Source organism: Tetrao urogallus, assembly GCF_951394365.1.
Source record: "Tetrao urogallus genome assembly, chromosome: Z".
In the NCBI taxonomy this organism is placed as follows: domain Eukaryota; kingdom Metazoa; phylum Chordata; class Aves; order Galliformes; family Phasianidae; genus Tetrao; species Tetrao urogallus.
The window spans coordinates 8,415,879-8,440,707 of record NC_136816.1 but is presented as its reverse complement, the minus strand read 5'-3'; the positions used below and the strand labels follow the sequence as shown (position 1 = coordinate 8,440,707).

At 39.6% G+C, this 24,829-nt stretch overlaps 1 protein-coding gene across 2 annotated transcripts in view; it reads right to left on the bottom strand.

Moving 5' to 3' along the window:
* The window catches only part of CEP120 (centrosomal protein 120), a gene marked incomplete at both ends in the record, with an annotated part of 36,586 nt that extends 15,816 nt beyond the window's left edge, over positions 1–20,770 (bottom strand). The window contains 16 exons of one of the 2 annotated variants that reach the window (XM_079548687.1): positions 2,411–2,503; positions 3,103–3,192; positions 3,883–4,035; positions 4,129–4,225; positions 7,159–7,341; positions 8,171–8,320; positions 9,825–10,002; positions 10,748–10,861; positions 11,471–11,675; positions 11,904–12,131; positions 13,663–13,860; positions 14,115–14,263; positions 17,232–17,373; positions 18,316–18,430; positions 19,239–19,395; positions 20,719–20,770. In XM_079548687.1, coding sequence (XP_079404813.1) covers positions 2,411–2,503; positions 3,103–3,192; positions 3,883–4,035; positions 4,129–4,225; positions 7,159–7,341; positions 8,171–8,320; positions 9,825–10,002; positions 10,748–10,861; positions 11,471–11,675; positions 11,904–12,131; positions 13,663–13,860; positions 14,115–14,263; positions 17,232–17,373; positions 18,316–18,430; positions 19,239–19,395; positions 20,719–20,770 — 2,304 coding nt within the window. The remainder of the gene's footprint in view (positions 1–2,410; positions 2,504–3,102; positions 3,193–3,882; positions 4,036–4,128; positions 4,226–7,158; positions 7,342–8,170; positions 8,321–9,824; positions 10,003–10,747; positions 10,862–11,470; positions 11,676–11,903; positions 12,132–13,662; positions 13,861–14,114; positions 14,264–17,231; positions 17,374–18,315; positions 18,431–19,238; positions 19,396–20,718) is intronic. The other variant, XM_079548688.1, reaches the window with a different exon arrangement.
* Positions 20,771–24,829: the final 4,059 nt, after the last annotated feature.

The window sequence follows — 24,829 nt, the reverse complement described above, 5'->3', positions numbered from 1 at the left end:
GACAGAACAGGACACAGGCTCCAACAGCCAGTCCCTCTGCTGGGGACTTGACCTTCGTTCACAAGCAATGGATGGATAACAGTCACAGAATGGCTTAGGTTGGAGGGGACCTTAAAAGTCATTGAGTTCCAACTCCCATGCCCCGGGCAGAGCTGCCACTCACCAGATCTGCCCACAACTCAGCCAACCTAGCACTGAATGCCTCCAGGGACAGGGCACTCACAATTTCTCTGGGCAGCCTGTGCCAGTGCCTCAGCACCCTCTAAATAAATATTTGCCACTTAATTTGTAGCCTAATCTGTCTCTTTTAATTTAAAGCCATTCTCTCTTGTCCTGTCGCTATCAGTGAATGCAGACATACCTGGGATTGTCCCAACCTAAGTGCAGCATCTTGCACTTGGCTTTTTTGAACCTCATTAGTTTTACACAGGCCCATTTTTCAAGCCTGCCTCCATCTCTCTGGATGCTGTCCCTTCCTTCTGCTGTACTGACTGCACCAATCAGCTTGGTGTCATGAGCAAACTTGCTGAGGGTACATTCAATCCCACCATTTATGTCCTTGGTAAAGATGTTGAAAAGCACTGGTTCCAAAACAAACCCCTAGGAGACACCATTTGTCAATAGCCTCCACTTGGACACAGAGCCACTGACCACAACCCTCTGGCTGTGACCATCCCACCAACCCCCTGCCTTCTGAATAGTCCATCCTTCAAATCCGTATTTCTCCAATTGAAAGATGTAGTGCAGAAGAGTCATAAAATCATTAAAGCTGGAAAGACCACTAAGATCAACACATCATCAACACAATACCATTAAATCATATCGCTCAGTGCAACATCTACTCTTTCCTTAAAAATCCTCAGGGATGGTGAGTACAGTACTTCCTTGAGCAGCCTGTTTCAATACCTCACTACCCTTTCTGAGAAGAAACTTTTCCAATCTGAATCTCCCCTGGCACAATCTGAGGCTATCATCTCTCATCCTATCACTGTTACCTGGTAGAAAAAGCCAATGCCTGCTTCACTACAACCTCTTTTCCGGTCACTGTAGAAAGTGATCATTTCTCCCCTGAGCCTCCCTTATACAGAAGGCCACTTGACTGGTCAGGCACTGTCTGCCCTTGGTAAAACCATGCAGGCTGTCTCAGATCACATCCTCATTTCCCATGTACCTTAACATAGCTGCCAGAAGGATCTGCTCCATAGTCCTCCCAGACACAGATGAGAAAACCACCAGTCTGTAGTTTCTCCAGTCCTCCTTTCTCCCTTTATTAAAAATGAGAGTGATGTTTCCCATCTTCCAGTCACCAGGAACTTCACTGAACAGCCACGATTTTTCAAATATGATGGAGAGCAGCTCAGCAATGACATCAGCCAGTCCTTCAGAAGACAGGACTCGTGTTGTCTCGCCCCATTGACCTGTACACATACAGCCTCTTGAGACTCTCTTGGACTTCCTCTGCTTTTACATCAGGATAGATTTCTCCTCCCTCCCCCCTGCCTAGAGGTTCTGGGACACAAGAGGTGTGGGAAGCCTAACTAGCCATGATGACTGAGGCAAAGAACTCACTGAGGATCACACATTCTCCATGTCTTCTCATTTATCAAAGCGGGTACATTGTTCTTTGCCTTTGTTCTTATTTTTCACATCCCTTGCCAAGTTTATTTCCACTTGTGCCTTATAAAAAGAGTGACATGAGCTATAGGAGAAAAGAGACTGCTGGACTGCTAATTCAACCACAGCTACCTGTGTTGTGAGACTGTTCTGAAGAAACAAAAAGAAGTTCACCCCATGCCCCCTTTCCACATTACCAGCTGAGGACTTGATTACCAGCTTGCTCCCTAGATGTAGGATTATTTAGTGAGATCCAGAAACAGTCATAGCTGCCATTTCTACCATATTTTCTTTGGTTCTGTCACTACTGAAAATACAAGACAGGAATTATATTGAATTCCTGGATGACAAAACATGGACAATCACAGTTCTTCCCAGCATTCCTTGTCACCTGGCTCTCTGTTCATCTAGCAATTACTGCTTGAAATGAAGCATGCTTGTACACGTGTACAATGCCTAGCATAACAGGATACTAAACCAAACTGTGATATTGTAATGTTATATAAACATCTCAACTAATTCTGTTAAGAAAACACTATTTACAGTTCTACACTTGTTCAGCAAACTCTTAAATGTAACAACTTCTATTTCAGTAAACATGCATCCTTATAAAAATTTTGCTTTAAATTATTAGTGCTCATCTATGTATCAGTATGAATGTTGCTATTTTAGTTACTGTACACAGATCACAACTTTGTCCATAAGAAAACTTAAAAAAAACAACAGCAACCCAAGAGAAACTTGTAAAAGCAACTCATGCAATTAAAACTGGATAAAGTGACAAAAGACTTTTTACCTCTGATTCAGCAGTCAAAAGCTGTCGTTCCCGTTGATCTAGATCTCTCAGGGTTTTCTGAAGCTGTTCTTCCAGAGCAGTATATTCTGCTACCTGTATTAAAAATATACATATATTCACATATATATATATTCACACACACAAACAACAAACCTTTTCTCTTGTAATAACCATTAAGTTTTAGACAGCTGAAGATTTCAAAATTCAAAACTTGATAAAGTATCAATAATATTTGATCTAGAAATTTACACAGAAAACAAATTTCCAGCTTTTAATGTTGATAATAATCTTTTCATAATGATGATAGTGAACCTTTATTTTATTAGAATCTGAGAGAAACACAGCTTAACATATTCCAACTGTACTGTTGTCATTTTTTTTTACTCTTATATTCACAAGAGCCAAGTGAGATTAAAACCCCTCCTCCAGAGAAAGCTAGCTAACTGAAGGGATGTGTATGAAGAATTCTCTCTAGGTAATCTTACAAAAGGTAGACGACCTAGTGATTTCCCATCAATATTAAACAAACATATGATTAGCCAGATTTTTATGCAAATCAAATTACTTTGTTGTGGCTAAATACATACTCAGTATGAAGCTGTGAGAATTTACTATGGTCTCTCTCTTGTTTGTTGCAAAGTATAAAAATTATAATGAGACATTTCAGCAAGTATATGAACTAGTTTCCACACCTTTTTCTTCACTAGTGCTTCTCTCTCTTCATCTCTTTTCTTCCATTCTTCTGCAAGTGCTTGCATACGGGCCATTTCCTTCTTTTTAAGCTTTTAAAAGCAAGAAACGGAAAAAAAAAAGTCACAAAATACAAAAAGTCACGAAGTAGGAACTCAAATCAAAATTGTTGATAGCACAATCTAGAGAGACAACTAGCAGAATTAAGCCTTTAACACACTGGTTTACTGTAACTTATGGTATGGCTTTGACAGCGAAAATGTCCCTTACCCTTACAAATGAATTGTGAAGCTAGCCTACTTTTGAAAAAATAACCCAAAACAAAGTAGATTCTCACTCTATCAACTTGCACAGGACTGCAACAATACCTATCTTCACTGTTAGAGGAAACATTTATAGGATGAGCAGAATGGTTTGAAGCATACAAAGACAACAGTAGGACTTAACTGAGAATAAGTAATTGTAGAGTTAATATTTAACAGTAATAGTTTGCACCTTGAATACCTCCTGCACTGCAGAAGCCATGAAGGGAGATCAATACTTTAATATTTCATTACACAGCAACTACTTTATCACTTCATAATAATCAATAATTAATATTCTGCCTTTATGAGTACAAAACGATATTTTTGTGTATCTCCAAAGTTTTAAAGCATATGAGCGAGATGTAGCTCTAGAAACAATGGGAAAGTTTAAGAAAAAAACACAGTTAATGTTCCTTCCACCGATGCTGCCAGTTGCTCAATGTGGTTATGTTGTTTAGAAAGTAGAAGACTAAAAACCTGATTTTCAAAAATGTCTTCTTGCATTTCCTTCCATAATTCTAATTCCAGTGCCGCTTTGTATTCAAGAGTTTCCCGTGGTTCTGGCTGTTTTTCTGAAGCACAATGAAGCTGAGCATGAGTGGCATGCCGCTGCTGACCAGCACCTACACACTGACATAACAATGGATATTCAATTAAAAAAAACAACCAACACTTTGGAATGAACTGTTCAGGGAAAAAGGCCATGATCAATGCAAAATTTACTTGAGAAGAGTCTGACACCAGAACTTCATGGATTTTCACAAGTCCGTAGTCTTCCAAAGTGACGGCATATAAAAGCTCTGCGATTCTGGTGTCTGACCTGAAAATTACGTTACAATATTACTTTAATTAATACAGACTTAAGGAAGTGAACTGCAAGACAACCTGCAAACTGCAAAGCTAAAGAGCTATTTGGTTTTCTGTGATTTCTAAGACTTCCAGAACAGTCTTATCTGTGACGTTCCAACCATGCTCTCCCACTTACTTTGTTAATCTAAGGACTCATCTAAACTTTTTTTTTTTTTTTTTTTAAACCTAAGTAGCCAAGCTTGTGACTGGGAACTTAGCTCACCAGCATCTAACCATAATCAACACATCCTGCAGTAAGAGCATGATCCAGAAATGCAGTCTTAAATGTTTAAAAAGTATACGTGTTGAAAGCATTTTGCTACTAAACTGAACACATTAAGATACACAACAAAGTTCTGTTAACCTTCCATAAAATGAACAGTAACTTCCTAATTAACCATAAATATAATAAGCCACCTAACTTATCATTTGTGCTAAGGTATCCTTGGACTCCTAAAAAGCATGCTTCTAGAAGCTTCAGCACAGACAACTGATATCTTTACATGCACTTAGAGATGGACCTTTTTATGGTAAATAAATGTCTCTTCAAATACAGTGAGAGTGTCCAGAAAACAAATATTTTAGGAAACTAATCTGAAGTAAGTTACAGCTTCTGTCCAAACAGAACAGTTTGTCCCTGGCTGTCTTACCTCTAAACTCAGATGAAATACAGTAAACAAAAGTAGTTTTCTGCATAGAAAGACGCTGAGAGAAAGAATCCACAGATAAATCATTTAACTGAATGTTATCACTAGTCTAATGTGAAAGTACATTACAACACAGACCTATAAGTGGTCAGAAAAAACATTACCATATCAGTTATAAACTAAATAAGGATGTGAAGGCAGTGGAACAATCACTTACAGCCTGGACACTGTGATTCACAAGAAAAAAAACATAGGAATTAATCATTTAAGTTTTCACAGAAATCCTCTCTCCTAGCTATAAAATGACAAAACTAATTGTTAAAAAGAAAAAAAAGTGCAACTGTTTACACTATTCCCTTTAAGGGAAAAACATAAATTTCATAAATTAATATAAATTACTGGATTGAGTTCTTACAACTTTCTATCAGTAGCTGACTAAAAAACATTTAAGATAATGGACCTCAGAAATATAATTATGGTGGTTTAACATATGAGTCTAAAATGAACATTACACCAACAGGAGAAAAGCCAGCAAAGTATCAGAACAGCAAAATGCACAGTTGAGGCCATTTTGGGAACGCCATCTAGTGGTTAGGTACTGTGCAAAAAAGGTTTTATCTTAAACTTCTATTATTTGAGAAAGCATCAACCTTAGTGTCCACTGAGATCAACTCTCCAAAGAATCAGGCCACACAACAGAAACTTAACTGGAAGCAGAGATCAATTTTCTGCAAGTCTGAGAGGACAGAAGATACTGGTCTCCATATCAGTCCTCAGAATTTTCCTGCATATAAAACTTAGAATCTTACAAGTAGAGACTTAACACTAAGTAGAATTTTTACTTATTTTTAAAAGGCATAGTCAGGTTTCATTATCACACAGAAAAGGATGAGGATCTAGACACCAACTACCAGAACAGTTCACAATTCTGACAAGGGTTTAAGAGAGAAGTCACCGCATATTAATTTCTCCATATATACGAAAAAGAATGTAAATCCCTCAAGTAAAAAAACATCTTCAGAAACATTAACTAAAGCCACTGCTCCTTCTGAAGTACTCAAGCAGAAAACACTGCTATTATCAGAGATGTTAATCCCTCTGTGGATTGTGCTCCTAACTTCCACTGAAGTCAGTTGTTCTAAAAGCATGCTGTGGACAAACAAGGTTTTCACAACTCTTACATAACTTACTCATGAAGGTTCCTCAGTAACATTTTCTTGTTTTTTATATTTGCTTAAATCTGTTAGTGAAGTTTATCCAAGACCACTATTAAATGATACAAACCAAAGAAAATGACTTGAGTAGCAGTGCACTGTCGCACAGTATGCCTGTGGCAATTAAACTTTTTATCTCTTAGATGCCTCCTCCCACCCTTCTGCTCTGCAAGAAGCCCATTCACCAATTCAGTAAGGATCCTTCACTAGAATTATTTTCTATAAAGATTGTTTCAGACATCCAATTTAAAGTACAGTCTCACAAACACAAGCTGTTGGGAGCTATACTTCGTACAAGGGTGAGAGTAAATAATAAAGTCATGAGTTTCTGTTCTGTGAAACCATAGACTGAATTTTCAAGTGATGAAAACAATCACAATTTATCTGGTCTCAAAATGGAAAGCTTAGGTTAAAAACAAACAAAAAAGGTTGTGAGTTTTTTTCATAATATTTGCAGTCTACCAAAATCATTTTACACTTAATTTCAAGCAGTATTTTTTTTCCAAATATTAGCAACCCTCTTTGAGATCCCTGCAAGATCTGTTAATAGTCATGATTCTGTTTTAATTTTTTTTTCTCTATTTAATTTTTTTACTTATTATTCCCTAGAGTTCCTAGTATGAAAATGAACAAGTTGATGTATCAACAGTTTAAGTACCCATGCACAGATATTATGCAGGAATTTCCAAGGGTTGGGCAAAGCAGCTATAGAAGACCTGTAGCACTCCTAGTTAAATGTCTGATTTTGAAGATTCAATCCGTCAGCATTTCTTATTTCCTGCTTTTATCATAAAAAATAAATCGTAAGAGTACTGCAAGTAATTGTTGAAAGATTAAAAAAATTATTACTTCTTAAGCATGTTTTCTACTACAGGCTACAAAACACAGCCTTTACAAGGAAGTCTCAATTTCTTCCATTTAAAGAAAGGTTTTAAAGCTACAGAGCAAAAAGGCAAACAGGAAAGGCTGGCCATTGTTGAGAGAAATGTTAAACAAATAATTCTTCAAAGTCTGCTACAAATAAAGCAATTTTTAGTTATTACCCTTGTGCTGCTGTGACGTCGACTGCTTCATTGTAAGTCTGACGCCAGCACTGCTCACCATTACCCCCCAAGAACCGTGTTTTCTCTGAAGTCAAAACATTTGAAAGCTGAAGTCTTGCAATCCCTAGAAGCAAGTCTTTGGCTGTTTTATCCTTGTGCCACAATTCAACCAGCAGAGGTAGTCTGAAACAAGAAAATGGTCTTCGCGTCAGCGATCAACACGCAAGAGGAGAAAGACTTCATGTAACTTCCCAAATCACGACTGGTCACAAGAGTCAAACGAGAGAGGCTTACTGCCTTTCACTCAGAGGAATGACATTCATGGAACTGGTATATTTTCCATCACTTACTCCTCAGTACTCCAATTACAATGAAGAGCTATACTGCAATGAAAATGACTAATTTTAACTTTGATAATATTAGACCTAGATCATCTTCATTCATAATTACCTATAAATACTTCAGCCACTGTCACTCACTCACAGAATAGCTCTTCTGTGCCTTCTCTTTCAAAATGCCACTATTTTGACTACTCTTTTATTCCACATCTCAATCCCCTGTCAAAAGGGATAAACCTACTTTTGGAAAAACCATGCTAAAACCCACAATGGAGCTGTACTCAGTTTCCCGGGTTTCAGTATTTTCAAAGATATCAGAGGTCATCGTATATTAAAACAAAAGAATATATATATATATATCAAATGAGAAATAAATGCTTCATGAGAAATGTTATTAACCTTTAATTTAAAAACTTTATGCAGCAGCATGCAACTATTCCAGCCTACAGAAATACTTAAGAGACAAAAACAAGAATTTGAGAGTCTCTGTCTTAAAGTAATAAAAGAAAATGAAAGAGCAATGTATTAAATATACATTGCTACAAGCATTTTGATTCTTTACTAAGTTCTCAAACTGAAGATCTTCAGTGAAGTATTAGAAACTGATGTTATCTGCAATGAAAAATATGAAACACATTCAATATAATTATGACAAAAAGAATGAAAATTATCACCTGAAAAACGTGTCCTGAAGCTGATGAGGCGTAGTTGCAAAGTGAAATACACAGCAGGACTGGGGAAGAAAAACTTCCATGTTCTTTCTGACTTCTGTAGGAGGGCTTGTCATAATAGGCGCTGCACTGCCAAAAAAGGGGTAGGAGTACCTAATAAAAACAGCAACAGCAATCAGTTTAATAGATGTGATTAATTTTTTTAAGCTTTTCAGAAAGAAAAACTAGCGTTAGTGAAAACAGCAGAAATACATGCAGTAGTAGAACTTACCTAAGAAATACTTAGGAGTTCTCATTTACTTCAGTGCTAATGCAGCTTCCTTTGTATTTGCTGTTATTTTGACAAAAAGCTTTCAAAATCCATATGGATGTTCAGAAACATGAATTAATCTTTTGGTATAGTAAAATTCTATTTCTCTGCACACTTTATAAAATAACTGAAGAAGAATTAGGTATTCTAGTACATGTAATTGTTTATAGTATATGTAATTCTGTGTTGTTCAGCCACGGTAATTGATGAAGTACAAATACACTCCATGTCAGAACCAGCTGAAAATTTAACTCACATTGGATGCTTTATGTTTATAATGCCCACGGTTCAATTTACTAAAAGGAAAGACATATTCTACAGGTATGACTGAGTGTGTACTGAAAGTACTGCATAAGCAAATTCAGGGTGTGATAACCAAGAGGCCAAGAATTTACTGAACTCTGGTTTGCTTGAACTGAAAATGCCAATTTATTTAATGTTAGAAAGCTGTAAATTAACATTAATGTTTCATATTCCAATATCTGTGAACTTTTGAACCATAATTTTAATAAAACCCTAAAAGAAAACAAGTTGATAAAAAAAACCACTGGGAGAATAAAAAATAAAAACACTAAGTTAAAGAAAAACAAACTGAATACTGAGATGGGGGCTTGTAAGTGGTGCTTCATCTTTTAGTTCTTATTTCTCTTATCCTCAACTTCTCCTCCATGCCAACTTTCGCTCCCTGAAGATTATGCTCCAGAAGTGCTCCCACACTTTTCCTTCATGTTCAGTACAGTAACAAACTGATCTTTACACAAATGTTCCAAACTAGCATGGAGGCTTTGTATTTCTGCTTGAAGCACAACATTCAATTATCCAAAAGCTTGTCTTTTCTTTCAACTTGAGGAACAAATGTAAGAAGAATAGATGCATCTTCCTACTAAAATTTGCTCCCTGTATGAAAACCACTATCAAACCAGTAATACTACTGCTCAGAATGATAAAGCATTTACTACACAAGTTCTTCACTGTAAGAAAAAAGCGTGTGTATTTTAGATTCAACATTGCACACAACCAATTATCTTACTAAAACACAACCTGTTCCTGATAGAGACATTAAATGCCACAGAAGTTATTCCTTCTATCACCTGGAAAAATAGTCAGAAGGAGAGAAAGGAGAATTACTGATATTCAGGTGAGCTATTTAATAAGAATTCCAGTGCAGGTTAAGTGTTACATACTGTCTTTAATGCTCTCAGAGGTTTAGTGACGGACTAGTTGAATATTCCAAAGCATTCAGCTAAATGAAAGTAAAATTCATCAGGCAGAGTATTGATAGCAATTATTCAGAAGTATTAATTGCTCTACTACCAAGTGCAAGAAAAAAAACAAAACAAATCTTACCTTAAAATGCAGTTTATAGGAAAACCAACTTCTAGACCACGCACACTTCGTAAGTCTATTGAGAAGCAAAAATGGTGAGAGGCTGCTGGAATGAGAATTTTCTGCGCTGATGCAGTCCCAGAACAACCAGATGCACTCACAGAACTGGGCTGAGGTGCAACTACAGGAGCATCACCTGCTGAAATCACAAGAGAACATGCACATTTTTAATAATTTGTTCTGCCCCAAACAACAAAATATATAGCTTATTTCTTATATAAGGGCAACTGCGTTACTTCCTAAACGATTTTAATTCCTTGCAGTATAAATTATAATATTCAATTATAAAAGTCAATCACAGAAGTATTCCAGGCTTATCAAGTCCATGAACTGGGACCTTAGTCTCTCCACTACCTCTTTCAAAAACGTAACAGGTCAAACAACAAATTTTTACAAATAGGCTCTCCAAAAGTCAGCCTCCAAAACTTTTAAGACTAGAGCAGACAAAAAAGGCAAGATCTGTCAGAGAGAAGCTCATATGCCTTTTGTAAGCACTAGTTGTTCTGATCTTCTTCCTTCATAATCTTCCAAGATGTTTCTGTTATTGTAATTTAAAAAAAAATACATCATTGCTAGCATCAAATTTCCTTCTCCTGCTGGTTTATCGAGTGATGTTTACATTAATAATAAAAAGGAAAACTTCAGTACTTCAACATCAGCTAGTTAGCATAATGTGGTAATGAAATTAAGTCTTCTAATTTACTTAGGTAACAGATTATGGCACTAAATTGCTTTGTGCAATTAAATGGATGGGAAGAACTTTAAGGCTCTCACAGAGAAGAGAACATAAAAATTCTTACAGTCTACAGTTAAAAATAATTTAAGTTGCTACTACATTTAAATTCCATTCAATGTATTAATTTTTGTAAGTTATTTTGCATTACTGGAATTTTCCGAACCTGAAAACAGCAGTGATTTTGCATTGCTCTGTGATTTGAAAACTGGGAGCTCTTCAGTGTATTGTTTGTTAACATCTTTGCAGGACTCATCCACTATCCCTGAAAGATAATGTTGAAATGACATGTTTTTCATCTTGCCAAAGCATTATGAAAGTGTTAACTACATATTCTTAATCACAGATTCAAAACAGTTTTATAGCTCATAAAAGTTTTGATGCATTTAACATAAAAGGATTTAACCTTTGCTTTGCTAAGATCTGTTAGGGTTAGAAGAAATTTTTCAGAAATAGCAGACAAATACTGAGAACAAGATTTTCTTCTACAGAACACGGTTTCTTTAGGATCAGTATCTCCTCTTTTAAAAATCTAATTTTAAAAATTCTGTTTAAAACATTTGAACTTTTAGATCATTACAACCAAAGAAATAATTCTCCTTATGAGTTTGTACTGAACCTCACCATTCTCAGATTCAAGTAATTTCAAATGCTTCTGGTATTCTTTTTCAAGATGAAAACTATCCTTATCACTCACAATCCAGACAACAAATCCTCAATCTGAGGAGCACTTACACTATCATCTATCCTATGTAAAAAATTCTTACTTGCCAAAGATTTGTGACCACAGATGCGTAGTACATAACCCAAGATTGTGCTTGGCAATTAGGAAAAACAAAAACAAACAAACAAAAAACCCACACACATCACATACCAGCTCCCTTTAGCTCTGTGCCTTCTTCAAACTTCAGACTTTCTGCTTCACTTTCTGTTGCTTCACCTTCTCTTGGAGGAGAGTGGTCAACTTGAGACGGGACATCCTGGGTTCTCTGCTTCAGGCCCTCTGCTTCTCTATCAGTAGGTGAAAGAACTTTCTTTGGCTGTTTGAGTTCAGCTGGAATGTTTGAAGGAATCAAAGGCTGAATGAAGTGATATGATATTATTACTGATCATGGATTGAATGGGAAAAATTCTGTCTGTAGTAAGTCTGAGATTATCTTTCTGACATAGAAAAAATGAAGCAACAAAAGTATTCTTCATCTTTTTCTGATTTTTTGTTACATATTTAACTGTCAAATATGACTTAGAAATATTCTTTCTTAAACATGAAACTGTGAAACGACACTCTAACTATTAGTAAGTTATACCTGATCATTTAAGCACTCCTTTTGCAGAATTACAGATACCCCAACAGTAGGAGCCATATCCAGAGGTAACTGTGGCAGGTTCTGCTTAGCCCTATTTGGTGGAACAAGGACAAATGCTCCTTCTATGGCCATAGGGTGTCGATCAATCTCCACACTTCCTTTCTTCAGTAGTCCAGACAGAGGTATTCCGGTGCTTCCAAGGGACTGGTCACCACAGCAAAGATGAATCTGTACACATACAGAAGTACCAGGAAGTAAATGCCATATGTATTTTCATATGTATTGCTAATAAAAACCTTCATTCCTAGTCTTGTCCCTATATGCTGAGAACCAGTATTCTGAGCAGTGTAAGAACTGCTGTGAGATTTCAGTGCTGAACTGGCTGGCTGTGCCTAGTGTTATCACAGCAGCTCATCAGTGCATGCTGTTTTTTGAGGACAATCATCACATCACCCCTTCTGGATCACAGATTTATTAGTGTGTGCCTTGTAAGCACATACCAGATTCATGCCCTTAAGGTATAAACATATAAAATGCATGACTCAGGAAGAAATAAAGCAATTTATTTGAAAGTTCATATTTAAACTCCACTTGAATAATTTAATCAAGCTTAAATAGCTTAACAGAATTAAGTAATCATACTCTTAAGTCTTGCTAAGAGTCTTAATTCCTTTTTCAAACTTTGACTCAACTCTTTCTACATTCCAGAGTCTAATATTTGCCTATTTCAGTAGAAGGATCTAAAAAATGTGATTTACGTTCCTCAATAAAATCTGTTTTCTGAAACTCATGAATCAATTTCACTTTTCCCAATAAATCACTTCTGTTTGTTAGTTTTTTTAAGCAAACCAGAGTGCTGTATTATATATAAGTTTAACATTTAATACATATGAGACACTAATATACACATATGAACATACACCCAAATTTGCACATTTTGGCATTAGACTTCTTTTTCAGGGGAAAAAAAAAAAAGTATACTAAAATTAAGGATTAAAAAAAAAAAAGAAAAACTCTGCAACTGGATCCCAAATTTTAAGAAGCTATGTCAGAGAAACAGCTCTACATCAAGAAATAGATAGTTGTCTTTAGAGTATAAGTCTGGATATGGACCCTTTATAAATAACACTGTAGTACTTAACAGCTATGTTTAGAAAACCTACACTACCCTCAGAAACACTGACTTACTTGTAGTCACTTAAGAGTGACTTAAGTGTGAGCCAAGTGCAGATCACTATAAATACCCCCAACACTTAAAGGCACACCTAAAGACAAGCAATATCCCGTAACAGCCTGAATATGGCTGCAGCATTTTTTAAACAGCTGAGAAGCAGGGGGAAATCCCAGACCACTCTTATTATTCACACACAGCGCTGAAGGCAAGTCATTTTAGAACTTATTCGAGGGTTACAGGAGCACGGATTGCAGATGGTCTGCTTTCAGGACGCTCCAGAGCTGAGAGCCCTCGGGGATGCCACATTAGCAACACTGTCATTTTGCAGCAGTGTCTTTCGCCATGACATGCGACCACCAAATTATGCTACATGTCACCATATTAAAGAGACTGCACTCTTTATGAGCAAGGAAACTTGTTGGTGTTTCTCACATTGGCATAAAAAATAAGTTATACTTAGCCAAAACACTGTAACATAAGGAAGCACTGGGAAAAGAAATCTACTTTCAAAGCAAGCCAGATTCTATTTCCTTTATTTTCAGTATTTCATTTGTTTTCATTCACATTTGAGAAGAAACAGGTTACCTGCAGCTTTGACTGTGCACAAAGATAAACCTGAAGGACATCGGCTGAACTACGTATTCGAACAGAAGCTCTTTCTGGTTCAAAGTTTGGATTAATCAAATCAGTGAAAGGTTCATTTGTTACATCATTTCCCAGTAATGAGTAGTAGAAAAAAAACTCAGGCTGATGCTCAGGAAGCTTCATAGTACTAGGAACTAACTGAAAGAGAAGCGAAAAAGAAGAATGTATCACTACAGTTTAAGTGCCCAAAAGAATTCTGATCTTTTAACATGTTAATACTACACAGAGTTTTACAATTTCAATTTAATTTATATTAATTCAGTATAGGGACAAGGCTATTTGTTACAAGAGAGAAGGTACCAAAAAAATCTAAATAGAAAGGAGCTACAGGATGGCAAAAACACAAGTGTAGCACAGTACTTCTTCAAAACTAAATGGGACGTGAAACAAACCTGTTCCAATTGTGTGGCAAATGCAATGGTCACAGACAAAACAAAATAGTCTCTGCAATGCTCTGCTGGTCCAATCTGATGATAGCCCTCTTCTTCATTCAGGACTGGTACAATACTTTTAGGATCAAGTCTAGAAAGACGGGCAGACGCTAAGGGAAAAGAGACAATTAAGAAATAAGTTACAATGTTATCAAATTGCAGCAGAAATCTTCTTTATAATCACAATTTTTCCACACAGATAATAAAGAACTTGATGACTGGTCCCAAAGTGTTTTAGCATAAAGCAGATCCCTAGGCACAAACACCTTTCACTACAAAGGCATTGTGGGCTTGTTTTTTTAAAATTATTTTCTATCAGGGATCACATACATCATTTTGCACACCACTAGAAAGAATGCTAGAGCATTCCTAAAGTGATGTGAACTTTATTTCACTATGTTGGAGTCTGTTATGCTCCTTCTCTGACTTGTTGAAAGAGATGAAAGGCAGTAACTGGACAGGTCAGACTGTCCACCTGTTGATGAAGTATGATGTTTCACTGTGCAGACCTTTGGAATGGCTCATGTGAAAAAGCTTCACCTGAAGTCTTCAGTGCATAAAACACCGGAGACTTGCATTGTGGGTTTTCTAATTTTGTGGAAAATACACAGGAAAGTAGTGCTTTTAGGTTTCACAAGCGGTGTGTCAGATGCTCTTTGGTCACTGCTTCCAATTTGCCAGTCTCCAGCAACACCAACGTACCCACTGAACTATAGCCCTCTTTAACTGATTACTCACCTACAAGTTCGTATCACAAGGTAAATACAAAACCAACAAAATATCCTTGTGTGTCCCCTTTAACTTATGATATTCTACAATACCATGAAGCATGCTGTATGCAAACCAGCTTTTACTGCCAGTAAAAGGATCAGTGCTTTCCACCTAAAATTGCGAGGTCTTGGCAGCCTGCATGCTTTGAAGATCAAAGACGAAAATGAAATCTGAACTCCTGTTCAGGCTTCAGAATCACAGATGTGACGTTATACAGATGAGACCAAGAAGACAGTGTACTTAAAGAAACAGTCAGCTCAATCCTGGGTGCAAGAGGACAGTTTCTAAAATCCACTTCATGCCCCAAACATCTAATCACAGTAACTTTGGTACATCTCCATTAATGAGTCCACTTCCAACCCAACAAAATTTTGAGACTCACCATCAGAGCTAGACACGGATGGAAGAATTGTCAGAGGCAAGGAGGTAAAGTTACCAAAAATTATAATTTGTAAAGCTGCACTGAAATTGTACTTCAACATCAAATAACTTCTACATACTGAAATACAGTTTAGAACAGTAAAGTGAGACATATGGAAATGAATTAAGCAAAATAATGCTCATAAACCATATTACACAACTTATGTCAAGCAAAATTATAAGGTAGTTAATGCAAATCTTGTAATTATACACAATTTACACTTGAAATATGCACCCCTGCTTCCTTTAAAAATAAGGAAAATGATGGAGTAAAGAAACACATTGCCTACTCAAGAATGAACCCTTTAAATCATTTACCAGTTACACATTCTAGTAACTTACTAGATTTAATACATTTAATAGATTTCAAAGCGCCTCAGACAACAGCAAATAGTAATAATCCCAAGCACAGTTGTGAACCAAAAGGCTCTGTTTCAAACACTGGTAAAACTTAGATCACTCCTGACAGTGAGGTGAAATTAAAAATGTGTATGAATTAAAAAAAGAAACCATTCCCTGTCTAACAAAAGTAGTACTGGGCAATGCAGGGCTGTCGTACCCAATGCTTAGAACACTAAAGAGGAATTTTCTATCATTTTCTATACAGTGAGCCAGCATCGTGAAGGATGACAGAGCTCCAGGTCACATAGAAAGAGGTGAAAAATTAGGAAGTCATTTACAATGCTTCACTGCCTCTATGACAAACTTCAGATTATGTAAAATTGCCTGTGCTTTGCTATGAACTTAAAAGGACTCGTGGCAGGGGAGTTGGAGCTTGATTATCCTTGGGGTCCCTTAGAATCACAGAATAGCTAGGATTGGATGTAAACTCAATATACCTGGAACTCCTGTAATGCCATAGCCCGTAACACAGCTGAGAAGACAAAATGAGGGCCAGAAATCTTGTGCAGTGCTGCCACTGAAACTTTATCAAACCACCGTCACAGACCACAGCAAGCAAATGATTAGTTTGGAATTATGAAGAAGTTACCCTTAGAGTAAGAACAGAATGTACTACAAGGTATGTAAACAAAAATCCTCCAGTCTAATGGAGACTCCATTTTAACAAATGGAAGTAGGTCTGGTTTTGGATGCAAAGAGATATATCTGTTTTTAGTTTGTTTTTAAAACAAAAACACATCGATCAAGTTTCTACAGAGATTTAAAATTAAAAGAAAAGAACAGCAAAACCTGAACTTTCTCCAAAAGACACACATACAAAAATGAGTGAAAAGCATAGGACACATGAAGACACCTTGTACTACTCAATATAATTCAAGTTCTAACAGATGTTGATATATTTCACAAATTATCTCTGAAAGGAATGTAGAAGAGAATCCGGCTCCAGAATTACTGCCAACAGTTAACTTGCAGATGTTACTGCAAAAATTTGTTGCAGTACTGAGTGGCTTAGCTTAGACAAAAAAAGAAAACAAATAACGTGTTAAAGGAAAACAGTGGGGAAAAAAAAAGCTGACTACTCAACCAATGAATTACTGCGCTACTTGGCGACTTGTCAGCTTAGATTTAGAATTACACACTGTAAAAAAACTCCCTTTGTTTTCTTTCTTTAGCAACAGGACTGAAATCTAACCTGACTGAAATGCCAGTAGGAGTAAGCATGAGTCTCTGATGCTGATTTTGAAGATCAGTTAGCCTGTATCTCTGTCCACCTAAGTAACTCAAAGTAAAGCACGTCTGCTATTACAACACAGTGCGTTTCCTATTCACGTGCTTTATGGTTACACATGATACAAATGATTTACAGTTAATTAATGTTCAACTACTGTAGCTCTCTTTGAGCTCAAACACCACGTTTGCATCAAGCAATACACACCCAAAACAGGAGCATCTGTAATTCAAAGCCAACGGTATTGTATTACTTACCCCTCCCTTCTCTAGGGGCTGCCTCCTTTGCTTTTAAATCGCCATCTGGTGCTTTGGAATCAGTTTCCAACATAACGCCTACTTTTATTTCGGATTTAAATTTAGCATACTTGTTACTTAGCAAAGAATACCACCTTGGTGTCTACAAAATCAGAAAAGGAAAAAACATTTTCAAAGTAGCAAAATCATAAAATACGGTAATAGACAACAGATTTGCTCTAGCAATTCTATTTTATTATTCACAGAAAATCACCCTAGCGTTCATTTGCAAAAACATGGTCTATTCTGCACTGCTACACTCAATAGCTCTATATTATCATTCCTGGAAGAAGAGTTGAACATACTCTCTTCCATTGATTTACAAAGTAAACCGTGGGGGAGCAAAATATAAAATGAGTCATCTAATTAGAAGAGAGAATGTTTAAATTTTCAACTAAAAGAGTGCAGACTGTATTACATGGATTATAAATTTTAAGTGGGATGTCAAAACACTAAAGCAACATCATATCGTGACCCATGCCACAACTACATCCTGATCAAGCACAACATAAAATTCACTCATCAAAATTCTATGTAAACAATCATGATTTCTCCTGCTTTGTTAATGGGCCAGAACTTCAGAACCCCTCAGACATCCTCTGTATGAAAAAAAATAAATATAAAAAGAACACATCACAAACAGCTTCACTCTCTAAAGTTTTGACTTAACTACATTTAGTTGCTCAGTAAAGGACCTTGTTTTCTTCTTTTCCCCAGCTGGTAAGTCATAGCAGCGATTAAACAGGGTGACTAGAAATGTTTCAACCCTCCAATTCTAAAGTGTAAGAATTCTTTTTTAATCTGCATACTTGGCTTTTTCATGTTCCAGAGCAGGCTGTGTAAATATTTTTCATTTCAATAACACTGACACAAAACTACTTTCATTTGTTCTCTTCAAAAAAAAAAAAAAAGGCAAGTATGTGATGAAGTAGGACTCATTCTCCTGAACAACTCAAAGATTCAAATTCTGCCTTAATTCAAATTCTACTGCCAGAGCACTGTTTTATAAACATCAAAATGTAAGACTTTACACTTAGAAACATACCTGTTTCTTTTCCTGCACAGCCCTTAAATCAAGCACAACATAGCCTATGTTCTCTTTAGCTGAAGACAGAGGATCCAAAGCAAAACACTGGAGTTTGATAGGTGTGCGCTGCAGCCTGTAAGAACATCTCAGTTGAAATCCAAAACGTAAAAATTAACCTGTGCAATTAGGTCATAACAAACGATTCACATGTTTCAAACATATCAACAACAATTTATTGAGATTTCTAACATAGCTAGTTCTAATAAGTTAGCAATTCAGTTTACACCCAATTCTAAAAATTTGGGATTAAGCGACAGATAACGAATAAATAGATAAATCTGGTAAGAGAAGCTTACTGGACTCTGAAAGACCCTCAAGAGATATTAAATTCAGTCTTTTCCACGTTCATGAAACAAGTAATGCAACTGAACTGCATCTTCACTTGGGAGCAAAAGATTGTTGCAAAGCACCTGCATGTTCTTAGAGGCATAGGTGTGGTGTCCAGCATGAGGTGCATTTAGACATCTTTCCCTCCTCCAAGTTCAAGCGGCCTTCTCATTTCTCTGACAGATTCTAACAGTATCTCCATATTTTCAATTAAAAATGACGACTGTTCTGGAAACCAAAACCAATGTATCAGTTCTTCTAGCAGGATTCTCAGGCTTTAAGTTAATTCTCTGTCAGGGTTTATGTAAGAAAGCAAGAATCCAGTACTTTTCCAATTTTTTTTTTTTAAGTAGTTCCAACAGAAGCTTTAGAAACTTCTAGTCACCTATATCACCACATAATACTTTTCTCTGTTGTGAAAACAAAACAGTAGATAATTTCACAGATAAAAGAAAGCTTCTATTTATAAGTAGTTTAGATTAAACACTGTGTTTCAGCAGCTGTAAGCACAAGAAAATTAAGTTTTATCTCAGGCTAAACTTTCAGGCTGTTACCTGTGCTGATGAAGTGCTTTTCGATCGAGTTCCCAGGCCAATTCAGTGGCAAATTCCGGCTGATCAGTATGCTCCACGGGATCAGTAGCCAGCTGTTCTCCATCAAACTTCGCTTCAACCATAAGCATGTGTTTGGGTCGTTTTGGAAAACAGCGTCCTGAAACACAGTGCAATCATCAGACACCACCAATGGAACAAGGGAGCTCCGATCCTTATTGCAAACCAATTACACGGAGATGTATTCACCCGTCTTCCTCAAACTTTCTCTGCAATTGTAGTTTTCTTACTTTGAAATGTCTTCTCACTACTTAGAAGTAATAAAGGACACAGCAAAGAACAAAGCATTTGAGAAGCACCCAGAAACAGCAAGATACCAGGTAACAGCTAAGAACTATGATAGAAACCAAGTACTTGGTATGATTTAACATTGAGAAATCTAAGAAAGGGAAAAAGTCAAGGCAATAGGTGGCAAACAGCAAAGATAAAGCATTCTTCCTTCATTGCAAATTTTACTACTCTCCTGCATTAAAAGAGCAAGCATGATCTCATGAATTATTAAAAGTTTATCCAAGCACGTGCTGTGCTTTTTAGAATTCACTGCTAAGAGAATGTAGAGAGCTGCATAGAATTTGTCTTGGATTCAGCATCCTTCTACATTTTAATTCATAGTTTTTGTGACAAAATGAATGCTTAAAGTTTACAGGCATCACAAAACAGAGAGAGGCTCCATGCATTTCAGTTATCAGCAAGCAACATAAGCAGCCAGAGAAATAACACAGTGCTTTACAAATGGAAAGCATTCAGACACACGCCCCAACAGCACCAACAACTTGCACAGACTATTCATACACCTCAGCAAGCCTATCCAGCACAAATCTCAGATGACCTGCGATTAACCAGCACACAGCATAACGGTGGATTTGGTAACTGGGATTGTGAAACAGCAGACTGCAACAACAAAAACAAAACATAAATGGGAAGAGCCCAGCGAGAAAATTCCTGTTCTATTCCTCTGCTCATCATTTCTCCAATGTCTTGGGCCCAGCAGAAGTCAGAGGCCAGGAGAGAGAGGCCAGGAGAAGTCAGCAGGAGGTTTTGCTTCCCACAGCTGGAAAAGGCAGAGACACGGTCGCCTTTACAGGGGTGACGGCTCTATTCAACCGGGCAGCAACAAACGGTCACGGGGAAAAGCAGCAATAAGGGGTTTAAACATCAGCTACGGCAAGTAGAGATACGTGTAAGGATGGACGTCCATGGCGTTTAAGCCATAAAGAACGAAACCTCGCTGCGCCTTTTCTGTACGAAAGCCAGCACCAGAGCTGGCTCCGCTTCCTACAGATCGCCTGTCCGTGCAGCGAAGCATAAAGAAGCCGCCGCGGTCCACCCACAACATTCCCCCGGAACACGCTCTGTCCACGACTCCCCACTGGCCGTGTGACTTCAAGGCTACGGCTCGTGTTTAGAATCCGCCCCCGCTTACCTTCCAGAACGGAGACGACGATCAGCAGCCGGTCGGCAGCCCTGGACACCATCGCCCCGCTCCGCCCGGCGGGCGCGACCACAACGCCGGCGCGGACCGGAAGCACCGGAAGCACCGGAAGCGCCGCAAGGCAGCCTCGCACAGCTTCCAGCACGGCCGCGCTTCCGCCTGGCAACGGCGGCACCGCCCTGCGCGCGCGCGCACTTCCTGCACGACGCAGTGTCTCCGCGGGGCGGGGCGGTGACGCCGCTTCCGGTGCGCCGTTGTGACGTAAGGCGGCGCGGGCGACGCGCTCTCTTCGGCCCGCGTCGCTGAAAGCGGAGCGACGGCCTGCAGGCCGGCTGCTCGAACACGGGGGCCTGGGGCTGCGCAGCTGGCAGAATCGTGCGGTGGACCTGGCAGCTGCTTTCCTGTGAAAGCTGGTTTCTCGTGGACTGGCTCCCGGGGCTTTACAGGAGATCTCCTAGTATCGAACAGCCGATGTTTATAGCCGAGATGAACCAGAGTGCAGCAAACGCTATATTTAGACACTGTATTTATCGTTGGTTAATAAAGCTTCTCAGAAGTGTGTGTGCCCATCCCTGCAGGTGCTGTAGGCCGTGCGTGGGCCCTAGGCAGCCTGAGCTGGGGGGTGCGCAACCAGCTTATGGCAGGGCTGGGCTGGGGGGCTGTGAGCTCCCTTCCAGCCTGACCATGCTGCGATTCTAGGAATGCTATCGCTATCAGACTTGCACTTGTTACATTGCTGTCCCTATTGACAACCAGGAGGATTCAACGATTCTAAAATTCCATCTCCAATCATTCCAGGCATTTAGGGTGTTTAGTTCAAGGAGCGGGAGCTCAAGTGATCTCCAGCTCTATACCTTCAGGGCCAGTAAGGAACACTGAACGGGATCGGAAAGCACAAGCAATGAATAATTGGTTCACAGGCTGGTGTCAAGCCAGAAACTTTGGGTTCTTTGATCATGGGACAGTTTAGTCAGCCCCTGGTCTATCGTCTGTCCGTGGAACACACCTATCTCAAAGGGGGCAACAAATCCTAGCACAGGAGCTAGCGGGGCTTATTGAAAGAGCTTTAAACTAGCTACAGAGGGGGAAGGAGACAAAACAGGCCTCACAAGAGATGAGCCTAGGGGAACAATGCTTAAGATGGGGGTGAGGCAGATGACTCAACTGAAGTGCATCTATACCAACGCGTGCAGCAGGAGCAACAAGCAGGAAGAGTTGGAAGTGACTGAGAGTCAGGCTAATTCTGAAACATGGTGAGAGCACTCCCATGACTGGAGTGCTGTGATAGATGGCTACAAGCTCTTCAGAAGGGATAGACGAGGAAAGAAGGGCGGTGGTGTGACCCTTTATATTAAAGACTGTTTTGATGTTGAAAAGCTTGGGGTTGGGAATGAGAGTTGAGTGTCTATGGGTAAGGATCAGGGGGAAGGCCTGTAGGGGCGACATCTTGGTGAGGGTCTGTTATAGACCGCCTAATCAGGATGAAGAGTTGGACGAAGCATTCTATGAGCAGCTCGCAGAAGTCACGCAATTGCCAGCACTTGTTCTCATGGGAGACTTCAACTTCCCTGATATATGTTGGAAATATAATACAGCACAGAGGAAGCGGTCCAGGAGGTTTCTAGACTGCGTGGAAGATAGATTCCTTATGCAACTGGTAGGAGAGCCTACCAGGGGTGGTGCCCTGCTAGACCTGGTCGTCACTAACAGAGAAGGGCTGGTGAGAGAAGTGAAGGTTGGGGGCCATCTTGGGCAGAGCGACCATGGAATTGTAGAATTCTCCATTCTTGGGGATGTCAGAAGACTGAGCAGCAAAACGACTTTCTTGAACTTCCAGAGGGCAGACTTTGATCTGTTCAGGGCGCTTGTAGCACGGGTCCCTTGGGAGTCACTTCTCAAGGGTAAAGGGGTCCAGGAAGCGTGGACGCTCCTCAAGATGGAAATCTTACAGGCACAAGAACAGGCTGTCCCTGAGTGCTGTAAGGTGAGCCGCAGGGGAAAACGACCGGTGTGGATGAGCCAGGAACTACTGCTGAGACTCAGGAAGAAAAAGACAATCTATGTCCTCTGGAAGAAGGGACAGGCTGCTTGGGGAGATTAGAAGAAAGTAGCTAAGGTATGCAGGGAGGAAGTTAGGAAGGCAAAAGCCCAACTTGAACTCAGATTGGCCACTGCAATAAAAGACAATAAAAAATCCTTTTATAAATATATCAACGGCAAAAGAAGAACCAAGGATAATTTTCATCCTATACTTGATGCAGCAGGGAATGTGGCCACTGAGAACAAGGAGAAGGCTGAGGTCCTCAATGCCATCTTTACATCTGCCTTTAGTAGCCAGATCAGTTATCCTCTGGGCATTTTACACCCTGATCTGGAAGTCTGGGATGCTATTCAGAATATACCCCCAGCGATTCAGGTGGAGACAGTCAGAGAGCTCCTCCTCCATCTGGACTGTCACAAATCCATGGGACTGGATGGATTACACCTGAGGGAGCTGAGGGAGCTGGCGGAGGTGACTGCCAAGCAGCAACAATCCCATGCAGCGTTATAGGCATGGGGATGAGTGGCTGGATGAGTGTGAAGAGGAAAGGGACCTGGGGGTGTTGGCTGATGCTCGGCTGAACATGAGCCAGCAGCGTGCCCAGGTGGCCAAGAGGGCCAACGGCATCTTGGCCTGCATTAGAAATAGTGTGGCCAGCAGGAGCAGGGAGGTGATCATCCCCCTCTACTCAGCACTGGTGAGGCCGCACCTCGAGTACTGTGTTCAGTTTTGGGCCCCTCGCTACAGGAAAGATGTTGAGGTCCTGGAACGTGTCCAGAGAAGGGCAACGAAACTGGTGAAGGGTCTGGAGCACAAGTCTTATGAGGAGCGGCTGAGGGAGCTTGGATTGTTTAGCCTGGAGAAGAGGAGGCTCGGGAGAGACCTCATTGCACTCTACCACTTACTGAAGGGAGGGTGTGGTGAAGGGGGGTTTGGCTTCTTCTCCCAGACAACAAACAGGACCTGAGGAAATGGCCACAAGTTGTACCAGAGGAGGTTTAGGTCAGACATGAGGAAAACTTTTTCTCTCAGAGGGTGGTCAGGCACTGGAATGGCTGCCCAGGGAGGTGGTGGAGTCACCATCCCTGGCAGTGTTCAAGAGGCATCTGGATGAGGAGCTGCAAGACCTGGTTTATTAGCTTGTGGTAGCAGTGGTAATAAGGAGACGGTTGGACTGGCTGATCTTGTAGGTCATTGTGATTCTATGATTCTATGATTCTGCTTATCCCTGTGCTCAGGCACTTGCTCATATGTCGCTTTCATCATTCCAGTAGGTAAGTTAGGATGTTGAACGCCACAATAAGCATGACTTAGAAGTTTGCCACTCCAAGCTGGAGAATGTTCACTTCAAGATTAGCTTAAATATGTATAAAAAATGCCAGTGAGATGAGTTTTCACCAAGGACAGGCAGAATTTGGTGAGACTGCTGTGTTGTGTGCCATTTCAAGACTGGCACTCTGGAAGCAACCAGTCCTTTCTCATTGGGTGTGCCTACTGTTAGTTTGAATTAGGAGTGTTGTGCTTCCCATTGTAGATCAGTTCAGTCACCACTGAGGCTTCAGAGCTTCAGAGATTCCATCCTGCATCTCTGTCGGGCTAACATAGAATCATTATGTGCTTAATTGTGATCAGATTGCATACAATTCAAAACGGATGAATAATCCTTTCTACTCTGGCATTTTGTTTCTCTTAGCCTCTCCTCATAGGCAGTGCTCCATTCCATGGGTCATTTTTGTGGCCCTTCTCTGGACGTGCTCCAGGAGGTTTATATCACTCCTGTACTGAGGACTCCCCGTGCAGTACTCCAGGTGAGGTCTCACCAGTGCAGAGTAGAGAGGCAGGATCACATCCCTCAACCTGCTGGCCACAGTTCCTTTGATGCAGCCTGGGATCTGGTTGGCTTTCTGGGCTGTGAGGGCACATGGTGGCTCATGTCCATCCTGCCATTCACCATTACTCCCAGGTCTTTTTCACCAGGGTTGCACTCAATCCTTTTGTCCTCTAGCTCGTATTCGACTGCCTCGACTCCAGTGCAAGATCTGGTGCTCGGATTTGTTAAAT